Here is a 12779-nt window from a genome sequence, read left to right on the forward strand (position 1 = left end):
GAGTTGGTGTGGGACTGTAGGGAGGGCTGGGGAGTTGGTGTGGGACTATAGGGAGGGCTGGGGAGTGTGGCGCACTAGAGGTGCACATCATCTGCTGGGTGCTGTTTAAAGTCAGATTTTTTAAATCCACTGCACACACACACGCACACACAGACGCGCACACGCACACACACGACACAGGCACACACACACACACACAGACGCACACACGCACGCGCACACACACACACGCACACACACGTGCATATCATGGACGCAAACCAGCGTGGGCTCCTGAATTATATGGAAACGCAAAGAGTGAGATAATTTTTTGTTGTTAATTTAGCAGACATTTGTTGAGCAGCCACTGTGTACCAGGCACTGTTCTGGGCTTGGGAGGACAACAGTGAACAAAGTAAGCCTAGATCCCTGCCCCCGCGGAGCTGTCCGGTGGGAGCAGTGGGCAACATGCAAATAAGAGAACTGTCCGAGGGCAGTAAGTGCTGGCGAGCAAGTGAAGCAGGGAGGGGGTGTAGGGGTGCTGGAAGGAGGAGCAGCAGTTTCAGTGTGAGGCCAGGGAAGGCCTCTCAGATATGTGACCTTTTTTTTTATTGGAGTGTAATTGCTTTACAATGTTGTGTTAGTTTCTGCTGTACAACAAAGGGAATCAGCTCTACGTATTCGTATAGCCCCTCCCTCTTGGACCTCCGTCCCACCCCACCCCCATCCCACCCATCTACGTCATCACAGAGCCGAGCTGAGCTCCCTGGGCTAGGCAGCAGGTTCCCGCTAGCTAGCTATTTTACACATGGTAGCATATATATGTAAACCCTAACCTCCCAATACATCCACCCTCCCCTTCCCCCTCTGTGTCCACCCGTCCATTCTCTACATCTGCGTATCTATTTCTGCCCTGCAAATAGGTTCGTCTGTACCATTTTTCTACATTCCACGTATAAGTGGAATCAGATATGTGACATTTGATGCATAACCTGAAGGAGGCTGGAAGGATGCACCCCAGCCCCAGTGGGGCCCGGGGTTCTGCTGGACCCTGAGGCTGTGACCCGCTCCCCCTGCAGGTTCTGGAGAGTTCGCACCAGCTGGTGGAGGGCGGCCTTGGAAAGCTCACCTCCTCCATCCCCTCCAGAGGGAGACTTCACACCTGGTAGAAACCCTATAATTGCCACCAGTTACAGATGGGACCCTTGGGGACTTCTCGGGAGGGCATGTGACCTTGACAACAGATGTTCATGTAGTTCCAGGCCTGATGATTCCTGTTGAGACAAAAAGCCAGTTCTTTCCTCTATCCACTGGGCTGACCTCGGCCAAGAGCCTCAGGGAATACAGCTGGCTCCAGGTGGGCGTCCCTTATAAAACTGCCTCAGCACTGGGCTCGAAAGGGCAGGCTTCACTCTTGTTTCCTTCGGTCGTTCAGTGAGATGTTACAGAGCATCATCTATATATTCCTGGGGGTAGGGTGGACAGTGCCCTGGATCACCCAGAACTCTCAGTGCAGAAGCAAAGGCAGGTCATAAACAAGTGAACTTGTAAAGAAGACTGTTTCAGAAGGACAGAAATGCTAAGAACAAACAGACATTGGTATGATAGCAAGTAAACAGGGGGCTCCTTCTGATGGGGAGGTCGGCCAGGCCTTGTTGAGGAGGTGACCTCTAAGTTGAGATCTGAATAATGGGACAAGCCAGCAAAGTGAAGTCTCGGAGAGGGAGTCCCAGGCAGAGGCAAGAGCAAGTGCAAAGATCCTGGGGCAGGGATGAGCTTGGAGCCCTTGAGAAACAAAGAAGAAGCCAGTGTAGCCAGGGGAGCAAAGGAGAGGGAAGAGATGAGGTCAAAGAAACACGGGAGGTGGGTTGGCAGGGAGGGCCGGTCTGGAAGGCTCTTAGGCCACAGTAAGGAATTGGGGTTTTCTGCTGAGTGTGATGGGAAGCTGCCAGGTGGTTTGAAGCAGTGAAGAAATATGATCTATGTTTGCCTCAGGGAAGCTCTAGCTGTTTCCTTCCCTGTTTGGTGGAAAGATGGGATAAAAGAATCATGTAAATCTCCATTTCACTCTTAGCCTTTAGGGACAGAGTGCCAAGGTGGGTCTGATTTGTTGTTTTCAGGTCACTAGGGGGTGAGCTAGTTGGTGAATTGGGATCAGCAGCTCCCTGGCAAGAACTTCAAACGCCTGGTAGACCCTGGATTGGTTTCCTACTGCTGTCCTAACAGATTGCCATCAACCAGGTGGCTTAAAACAACAGAAATTTGCTCCCTCACAATTGTGGAGACAGAAGTGTGAAATTAAGGTGTTGGCAGGGCTCTGATTCCTGCAAAGGCGCAGGGGTGTATCCTTCTCAGTTCACCCAGCTCCTGGAGGCCCAAGGAGCTCCTTGGCTTGTGGCAGCATCCCTCCAATCTCTGCCTCCATCTTCACATGGCCTTCCCCTCCGTGTCTGTGTGTCTTCTTCCTTCTGTCTCTTGGAAGGACACTTGTCCTTGGATTTAGGGTCCACCCAGGTAATCCACAATGATGTCACCTCAGGATCCTTTAGTACCTCTGCGAAGACCCTTGGCCAAATTAGGTCCTATTCACAGGTGCCAGGACTTGGGACAGGGGCATATCTTTGGAGGGTGGGCCATCATTCAACCCACTATAGACCCTAAGAACTGCAAAGAAAAGAAAAAAACAGAGGATGGCCTTAGAAGGGAAAGAAAAAGGATTTCCATTGAATATTTCTGTTAAACCTACTAAGTGTCTGGGTACCAGCCATGGTATACGATTTCACATCCATTCTTCACACATTTATTGAGTACCTACTGTGTGTCACACACTGTAGGGGCATTGAGAATTCGGCACCAAGCAAGGCACTCAGTCTTTGAGCTCCTGGAGCCCTCAGTGGAGCAGGCAGTGTGCAGGCACCGGCGCACAGTAAGGTTTCCACACAAATTCCTTTCCTTCCTATACCTTGCTCTGCTCACAGCTTCATTGAAAAACAAGAATAGGCATGAGTGGAATCACCATACCTAGTGGCTTATCATTAAGTCCTAATAATACGTGCGTGATAAGAGTTCAAGGGAACCAGAAGCCAAAAAAAAAAAAAAAGGGGCTTCCCTGGTGGCGCAGTGGTTGAGAATCCACCTGCCAGCGCAGGCGACACAGGTTTCAGCCCTGGTCCGGGAAGAACCCACATGCCGTGGAGCAACTAAGACCGTGCGCCACAACTACTGAGCCTGCGCCCTAGAGCCCGTGAACCACAGCTACTGAAGTCCACGCACCTAGACCCCGTGCTCAGCAACAAAGACAAGCCACCACAATGAGAAGCCTGCGCACTGCAACAAAGAGTAGCCCCCGCTCGCCACAGCTAGAGAAAGCCCGCGCACAGCAACAAAGAGCCTACGCAGCCAAAAATAAATACATATATAAATCTATTTTTAAAAAAAAAGAGCAATGAGAAGAGGTGCGACTGTACTGATGGGTCAGATTTGGGGGGGTGGGGAGATGGGAAGTGGGTTCCAAGCTGGAAGGACCATGTGGACAAAGGCGGCGACAGTGGGTTATGACTGATGTAGAGCATGTCAGCTGAGAAGTATTCAGAGAGAAGGGGGAGGGGGGAGGGGTTGCCAGGTTGACGTGATCGGATTTCATTAAGAGGGAACAATTCTTGGGGAAGTTCCAGATGAAACAAAGTATGATCTTCTCTCTGTTTACATAGTGGTTGATTTCCAAAAAAAAACGTCAGCATATATTAATACCCTGCAAAAAAAAAAGATGTTCTGTTTATATGCAAGACAAGAGTTCTTTACTAGGCTCAGATAACTTATAAGCAGGTTTTTACCTACCCGCCCCCATGAATGTCTAGTGGAACTGGGGACCCAGGGTACTTCCTCACTGCGCAGGACCATCCAATAGTGCATTGCTGGCCGCTGCCCAGAAATGCCAGGGGTGCCCCCCAATCTGTCCCTGGAGATTTCCAACATACACTCCCCTCCCCCGGGATGGGGGTGCTGCCCTGTTGAGGACCACTTAGAACCCATCTCTAATTGTTTGGTGCCCGACTGGGACGCACTCGTTGGAAAACTACTGGCCCACATCTCACTTCCGCTCTGGTTGCAGGTTCCATGCAGGTGATGAACAAGACACGGCGCATCATGGAGCAGGGCGGGGCGCACTTCATCAACGCCTTCGTGACCACGCCCATGTGCTGCCCCTCGCGCTCCTCCATCCTCACCGGGAAGTACGTCCACAACCACAACACCTACACCAACAATGAGAACTGCTCCTCGCCCTCCTGGCAGTCGCAGCACGAGAGCCGCACCTTTGCCGTGTACCTCAACAGCACGGGCTACCGGACAGGTGAGGGAGCCAGGCTGCCACGGGCGGGCACACGAGTGGGCTGGAAACCTCCGACGTGGTACCCGGTGTCCTGCCTCGGACCACTGTCTTTCCCACTGTGGTCCCTGTACTGCGAGGGGTCCCTGTAGTGCGTGAACAGCTTTCTTTTAATTTAGAAGTTGTGCATTGACTTCTAGATGTGTTCGAAAAATACAGATTTATTTGCCTACAGGAGTGATAGAAAGTGACCTTTCCAAAGGAATTTGAGTTAAAAGAAAAAAAAGTGAGTCTATTTAAAATATGAAATATACTACAGAGAGGCCTTGAAGTACTCGGGCAGGAGTATGAGTTCTCTGTGAATTGTGCTATTTAAGTCGTTGGGGGACTACTTCGTTAATTTGAGGCCATCAGCATGGAACAAGCTTCCAGAAGAACATTGGGGCGGGGGATGGAGAGGAGTGTATGTGGGGCCTGTGGCCACTCTACAGACGGCAAGGGACTGTTGGTCTTCACTTGATCGTCTACACCGCCCGGGGTGCTCCATCCCTCCTGCAGTTGGTGCCCACAGTGTTGGTTGCATCTGGGGTGGAGAGCGAGCAAGGTGTCCTGTCTCTTTATCCTGCAGGAGGTACTTAGGTGCGTTCTGAAGACTCACCTGCCAGGCTGGTTGCCTCAGGCAGAGGCACAATTACAGTCACTTCTCTGCAGCACCACTGCAAAATCCTCCAAACTCAATGAAACTTGCTCTAATTTAGAAAAATAAACACTCCTCACCTTGGGTAAGGAGCCAAGGCAGTTGTGAAATCAGATACTGTGGCTTGAATGTTGTCACCCTGGGAAGTTGTGTTCAAGTGACAAGGGGCTTGTTTGGGTAGGAGTGACATGAGAGAAGGACGGATACCTCCCTGAGCTGGGTTCAGGTCACTGAAGCCGTCCTGGAAGCTGGGCAGCTGCCCCTCACGTACACGGTGTGGCTGGCGTGGGCACATCGGGGTGAGGAGCACGCTGGTGAGGTGTGTCGTCTTGCAGACTGTTTCCACTGCCAGAATCACCCAGCGGGCGGGCCCCGCTGAGAGAACTAGGAAGGCCTCGGTCCTATACACATGACCCTGTTGGTTCCGGGATCTCTGCAGAAAGCCACATGGGTCAGAGTTTACCCCAGGCCACCACCCATCTGGTTGCAGAGACCTGGATATAGATGGAGGAAGCAGGACAGACCAGGGCACCTACTGAAAGGGGCATCTGCCACTCAGGTCCAGGTAATTATAGCCATTCGAGCTCAGGGTTGCCAACCTTCAAATATTTCTAATCCGAATTCTTGGCCAAAATCTGATTTTAAAACATATTGGCAAAACTCAGTTTGTTTTGTTTTGTTTTGTTTTTTTAATACACAGTGTGGACCCACAGAGAAAACATGTCTGAGGGCTGTGAGACCCAGTTTTAGAACCTCTAGCTGAAAGGTCTGTGTAGAAACCTTTAGCTTTGGATGCCAGAGGAACAGTAAGGACCCTAAAAGTGTACTCATCCACCCCCCACATTTGACAGCTAGGGCAGCTGCAGCCCAGAAAAGAGACTTGCTCATAGTCGTAAAAGCAGGTGCTTGTGGCATCATCAAAATGGAAACCAAGACCGTAGGACTTCAAAGGGAGTATGGATGTTGTTACATCCATCAAATTGAAAGGAAACCTATATCCTGCGATATCTTAGGGGCTCACGATAGGGGCCAAAGCCTGGCGTTTCAGAATCATGTAGCTGGCACAAGGGAAGGAGCCATCTCTCAGGATTTAACATTTCTTCAAAATTGATTTCCGCGAACTTTGTCCTTGAATTTAAACAAATCACCAAAAAGCGCTTTCCCCAAAGAATTGCTTTCATCCAACTATGCTTAACTGTTATACCCTCAGTGAAGACTGGGAGTGTAATGCCAAGTATAAATTGCCATACGTAGAACATTTATGTTTTTTGTAAAACTGTCCCTGAGAATTTTATTCGTTATGTTTAGAATGGCCCCCTCTACAAGGAACTCTGTTCCAACCTGACATTGGGAACTCAGGACCCTGAAAATGTCTGTTTACTGTGATGAACTTATGTGCTCTTGTCATTAAAGAACAAGAGCTGTGTACCCTGTATACTTTCCCTTTTTGCCCTGGTAGTTAGGAAGCTCAGATTTGAGTTTTATCTCATTCTCTTTTATGGCTGAGTAACATTCCAGTGTGTGTGTGTGTGTGTGTGTGTGTGTGTATGTACACACACGCCACATCTTCTTTATCCATTCATCTGTCGATGGAAATCTGAGTTTTATATTAAGCCACTGCTTAAAGTGAAAACATGACCAGTTATGCTGGTCGTTGTAGGTTGATTGAGAAAAATAACAGAAAACTAGAATGAATTCAAAATCCCTTTTAGATTAACTTGATTTGTATGACTCACATTAGAATAATTAGACTCATATTAGAATAATAACTTTTTAGCTTCCCAGGGAACAATGGACAACTGTTCTTACCAGGTCTTTGGACACATTCAACCCTGCGTTCTCATGAGTGTCTAGGGCAACTGATTGAATTAGATTTAAGTTTTTTGGCTGTGTGTGAGAGACCCAAGACAGAAGTCATTTATTACTCTCTCAACTAAAAGTCTGTGCTGCTTTGATGGACCTGCCCATGAATTGATCAGAGACTCAACCATTTCCTTTTCTTTTTTTTTTTTTCCTGAGGCATAATTGGCATATAACGTTATAGTAGTTTCAGATGTACGACATGATGAGTCAATATTTGTATATATTGCAAAAGGATAACCACAATAAGTCTAGTTAACATCTGTCATCATACATAGTTACAAAGGTCTGTGTGTGTGTGATGAGAATTTTTAAGATCTACTCTCTCAGCAACTTTCAAATATACAGCATAATATTATTAACTGTAGTCACTATGCTGTACATTATAGCCCCATGACTTATTTATTTCATAACTGGAAGTTTGTAACTTTTGACCCTCTTCACTCATTTCACCCACCCACTACCTCCCACCTCTGGCAACCACCAACCTGTTCTGTGTATCTATGAGCTCGACTTTGTTTTCGATTCCATATGTAAGTGATATCATATGGTAATTGTCTTTCTCTGTCTGACTTATTTCACTTAGCCTGATACCGTCAAGGTCCATCCATGTTGTTGCACATGGCAAGATTTCCTTCTTTTTCATGGCTGAATAGTATTCCAGTGTGTGTATACCACATTTTCTTTATTCTTGCATCCACTGAGGACACTTAGGTTGTTTCCATATCTTGGCTATTGTAAATAATGCTGCAGTTAACATGGCGGTACCGATATCTTTTCAAGTTAGTGTTTTCATTTTCTTCAGATAGATACTCAGAGGTGGAATTGTGGGATCATACGGTAGTTTTATTTTTAATCTTTGAGGAACCTCCGTACTGTTTTCCATAATGGCTATACCAATTTACATTCCCACCAACAGTGAACAAGGGTTTCCTTTTCTCTAAGTCTTTGCCAACATTGTTATTCTTTGCCTTTTTGATAATAGGCATTGTAACAGGTGTGAGGTGGTATCTCATTGTGGTTTTGTTTTATTGCGGTACGCGGGCCTCTCACTGTTGTGGCCTCTCCTGTTGCAGAGCACGGGCTCTGGGCGCCCAGGCTCAGCAGCCATGGCTTACGGGCCCAGCCGCTCTGCGGCACGTGGGATCTTCCCGGACCAGGGCATGAACCCGTGTCCCCTGCATCGGCAGGCAGACTCTCAACCACTGCACCACCAGGGAAGCCCTCATTGTGGTTTTGATTTGCATCTCCCTGATGATTAATGATGTGAAGCATCTTTTGATGTACCTGTTGACCATCTGTATATCTTCTTTGGAAAAATGCCTATGTAGATCTGTTGCCCATTTTTTAAATTGGATTGTTTGGTTTTTTTCTATTGAGTTGCATCAGTTTTTTGTATATTTTGGAAATTAATTCCTTATCAGATGTATGAGCTGCAAATATTTTCTCTCATTCGGTAGGTTTTCTTTTCATTTCGTTGTGCACAATGTTCCTTTACTGTGCAGAAGCTTTTTAGTCATCCCATTTATTTCCTTTTGCTTTTATTGCCTTTGTTTTTGGTGTCAAATCCAAAAAAAATCATTGCCAAGATCCGTGTCAAATGATGATTTCAGGTCTTATGTTCAAGTCTTTAATCTGTTTTGAGTTAATCTTTGTCTATGGTGTAAGATAGTGGTTCACTTTAATTCTTTGACATGTGGCTGTCCAGTTTTCCCAGTTCCATTTATTAAAGAGACTGTCCTTTCCCCATCATACATTCTTAGCTCCTCTGTCATAAATTAATTGACCATATATGTGTGGGTTTATTTCTGGGCTCTCTATTCTGTTTCATTGATCTATGTCTGTTTTTATGCCAACACCATACTGTTTTGATTACTACTGCTTTGTAATACAGTTTGAAATCAGGGAACATGATGCCTCCAGCTTTGTTCTTCTTTCTCAAGATTGCTTTGGCTCTCTGAGGTCTTTTGTGGTTCCATACAAACTTTAGGATTGTTCTTTCTGTTTCTGTGAAAAATGCCGTTGGAAATTTAATAGGGATTGCACTGAATCTGTAGATTGTTTTGGATAGTACGGACCTTTTAACAGTATTAATTCTTCCAGTCCATGAGCGTGGAATACCTTTCCATTTATTTGTGTCTTCTTCTATTTCTTTCATTAGTTAATGTCTTATAGTTTTCAGTGTACAAGTCTTTCACTACCTTGGTTAGGTTTATTCCAGATATTTTATTCTTTTTGATGCAGTTGTACATGGGACTGTTTTCTTAGTTTATCTTCTTGATAGTTTGTTTTTAGTGTATAAAAACACAACAGATTTTTGTGTATTGATTTTGTATCCTGCAGCTTTACTGAATTAATTTATTAGTTCTAACAGTTTTTTGGTGGAGTCTTTAGGGTTTTTTATGTATAATGTCATGTCACCTGCAAATAGTTACAGTTTTACTTCTTCCTTTACGATTTGGATGCTTTTTCTTTCTTTTCTTGCCTAATTGCTCTGGCTAGGACTTCCAATACTAGGTCAAATAAAAGTGTTGAGAGTGGGCATCCTTGTCTTGTTCCTGATTTTAGAGGAAAAGTTTTCAGCTTATCACTTGAATATGATGTTAGCTATGGGCTTGTCATGTATGGCGTTTATTAGGTTGAGGTATGTTCCCTCTACAGTCACTTTTTTGAGAGTTTTCCTCATAAATGGATGTTGAATTTTGTCAAATGCTTTTTCTGCATCTGTTGAGATGATTTTTATCTTTCATTTTTTTTTAATGTGCTGTATACATTGATTGGGGGATGGTGAACCATCCTTGCATTCCTAGAATAAATCCCATCTGAACATGGTATATGATCCTTTTACTGTATTGTTGAATTCAGTTTGCCAATATTTTACTGAAGATTTTTGCATTCTGTGTTCATCAGAGATATTGGCCTATAATTTTCTTTACTTGTGGTGTCCTTGGCTGGCTTTGGTATCAGGGTAATGCTAACCTCATAAGATGAGTATGGAGGTATTCCCTCCTGTTCTATTTTTTGGAAGAGTTTGGGAAGGATTGATATTAATTCTTCTTTGAATTTTTGGTAGAATTCACCTGTAAAGCTGTCTAGTACTGGACATTTATATTTGGGGAAGTTTTTGATTATTGATTCAGTCTTCTTTCTAGTAATTGGTCTGTTCATATTTTCTCTTTCTTCATCAGTCAGTGTTGGTAGGTTGTATGTTTTTAGGCATTTATCCATTTCTCTAGCTTGTCAAATTTATTGGCATATAATTGTTCGTAGTAGTCTCTTATGATCCTTTGTATTTCTGTGGTATCAGTTGTAACGTCTCCCTTTTTATTTCTGATTTTATTTATTTGAGTCCTCTCCCTTTCTTTCCTGGTTGAGTCTAGCTAAAGTTTTATCAATTTTGTTTATCTTTTCAAAGAACCAGTTTGTAGTTTCATTGATCTTTTCCATTGTCTTTTTAGTCTCTGTATTTCATTTATTTCTGCTCTGATCTCTATTATTTTTTTCCTTCTACTAACTTTGGGCTTTGTTCTTTTTCTGGTTCCTTGAAGTGTAATATTGGGTTATTTATTTGAGATTTTTCTTACTTCTTGATGTAGGCATTTGTCACAAGGAACTTCCCTCTTAGAGCTTCTTTTGCTGCATCCCATATGTTTTGGTGTGTTGTATTTCCGTTTTCATTTGCCTCAAGGTTTTTTTTTCTCTTTTGATTTCTTTGACCAGTTGGTTGTCCAGTAGCATGTTGTTAATCTCCACGTATTTGTGAATTTTCCAGTTTTCTTCTTTTAATTGATTTCTAGTTTCATACCATTGTAGTTGGAAAAGATGCTTGATATGATTTCAGTTTTCTTAAATTTATTAAGACTGGTTTTGTGGCCTAACATATGATCTATCCTGGAGAATATTTCAATTGCACTTGTAAAGAATGTATATTCTGTTGCTTTTGGATGGAATGTTCTGTACATGTGTGCTAAGTCTATCTGATCAACGTATAGTTTAAGACCTATGTTTCCTTATTGATTTTCTGTCTGGATGATCTATCCATTGATGAAAGTGGGGTAATAAAGTCCCCTACTATTATTCTATTGCTGTCTGTTTCTCCCTTTGGGTCTATTAATATTTGCTTTATATGTTTAGGTGCTCTTAAATTGGTTAGAGACTCAACTGCTTTCTATTTCTCCTTATCTCCCACTGATGAGAAACAAGTCACATGAGCATGCATGATTGCAGAGGAAACTAGGGAATGTAGTCTTTATTCTGGGTGGCCATTTGCCCAGCTCAAAATTCTATTACTATGGGAGAAGAAGACATGGATACTGAGGGAAGATTAAAGTCACAACCTCAATAATGGTTCTTAGTCCATTTGTGTATGTGATACCCTTTTGAAGACAGGAGGTTAGCTGGAACTGTGGAAGACTGGAACCAGAAAACTGTTCCTTAAGTGGACCAGCAGTTCATGTAAATAGTGCTTTTAATGTATTTAATTAGGTATTTTATCTTGAAAAAGTGAAACTACACAGTTTTAAAAATAACTTTATTCTGTGTTATATTCTAGTAGTATTTAACAACGGTTAGGTTATAATTGTGCCGAATGGGGCTTCCCTGGTGGCGCAGTGGTTGAGAGTCCGCCTAACGATGCAGGGGACGCGGGTTCGTGCCCCGGTCCGGGAAGATCCCACATGCCGCGGAGCGGCTGGGCCCGTGAGCCATGGCCGCTCAGCCTGCGCTTCCGGAGCCTGTGCTCCGCAACGGGAGAGGCCACAGCAGTGAGAGGCCTGCGTACCGCCAAAAAAAAAAAAAAAAAAAAAGTTGTGCCGAATGGATTGATTCTTTAATCAAATGAATTGATGAAGTGTCAGTTAAAGGCAGTGGAGGGGATAACTTGTTCAACAAATTTAAATGATAGCACAATATGATATCCTTTACTTCACCTTCAGTTTTCACAGCAAAATCGTATAGGGTCATTTTTGCAAACGTATTTGAGGATTTGATCAGTTTTCCCAAGGGCCTCTCTTAATCCTTTGACATCTGAATCTTCCCTGTGAAGTGCTGACTCCCTCATCATCGTTTTCAGCGGTCTCTTCTTCAGTTATCTCATAGACCAGATTATTGTTTGTCAGTGGATTTGCACATGCTTTAAGCTGTCCTCCCGCATCACTTTAATTAATTTCACAAAACCTTGCATCTTTCATAAGATTTGCCATTTCATTCTGCCGTCATCTTGCTCTGTGCTTCCCCGTGTTTGCAGTAGAGATTGACAAAGGATGAAGTGAGAGGTGCTAAGTTTAAGCAGGATAAATATCAATTTGTTCATGGGTATTTCTGTGTGTTGGCTTCCTCTCACTTCAGGGACTCAGATCTCAAATATAAGTACCCTTGAAAGTATAAATTGTATCCTACGTTTTTAGAAAATGTGCTTAGTGATCTTTTAGCACACTTAAGCTGCCCTGACTGTGCTCCCTTATATACCCACGAGTTAAAGTTATATCATCCGTGGAATGAGATGCTTCCAGGTTTTTGCAAAGCAGTTGAGAGCAAGGACTCTGACTGGGTTCAAATCTGGGCTCCACCACTTACTAGCTGAGTGAATTTGAACAAGTTATTTAACTTCCATGCCTTGGTTACTTCACCTAGGAATAATAATGTTACTTCGCTCGTAGGGTTTTCTGAGGATTAAATATGTTAGAACAGTGATACCTAGTAAGCACTTAAGAAACATTAGCAATGATAGACACAGCACTGCACAGCCTACCCCAGACCGGCTTTCAGATGAATGTCACAACATGTAGCGTCACGTGATGAAAATAAGTTTATACCCACGGATCAAAAGGTAGCAAGCATGTGCTCAGCCTCTCTGGTAATTAGTGAAATGCAGATTCAGCCAACAGTGCACTCTCACCTCTCGCCCATCACCACAGC

The 12779-nt window shown here is 44.1% G+C and overlaps 1 protein-coding gene across 5 annotated transcripts in view; it reads left to right on the forward strand.

Moving 5' to 3' along the window:
* SULF2 (sulfatase 2) overlaps positions 1-12779 on the forward strand; it is a 138744-nt gene that overhangs the window by 43822 nt on the left and 82143 nt on the right. For all 5 annotated transcript variants that reach the window (XM_029221366.1, XM_029221368.1, XM_029221369.1 and 2 more), the window contains one exon: positions 4091-4330. In XM_029221366.1, the coding sequence (XP_029077199.1) occupies positions 4091-4330 (240 nt within the window). The remainder of the gene's footprint in view (positions 1-4090; positions 4331-12779) is intronic.

Source organism: Monodon monoceros, unplaced genomic scaffold (assembly GCF_005190385.1).
Source record: "Monodon monoceros isolate NGI ecotype Baffin Bay Population unplaced genomic scaffold, NGI_Narwhal_1 Super_Scaffold_13, whole genome shotgun sequence".
Classification (NCBI taxonomy): Eukaryota; Metazoa; Chordata; class Mammalia; order Artiodactyla; family Monodontidae; genus Monodon; species Monodon monoceros.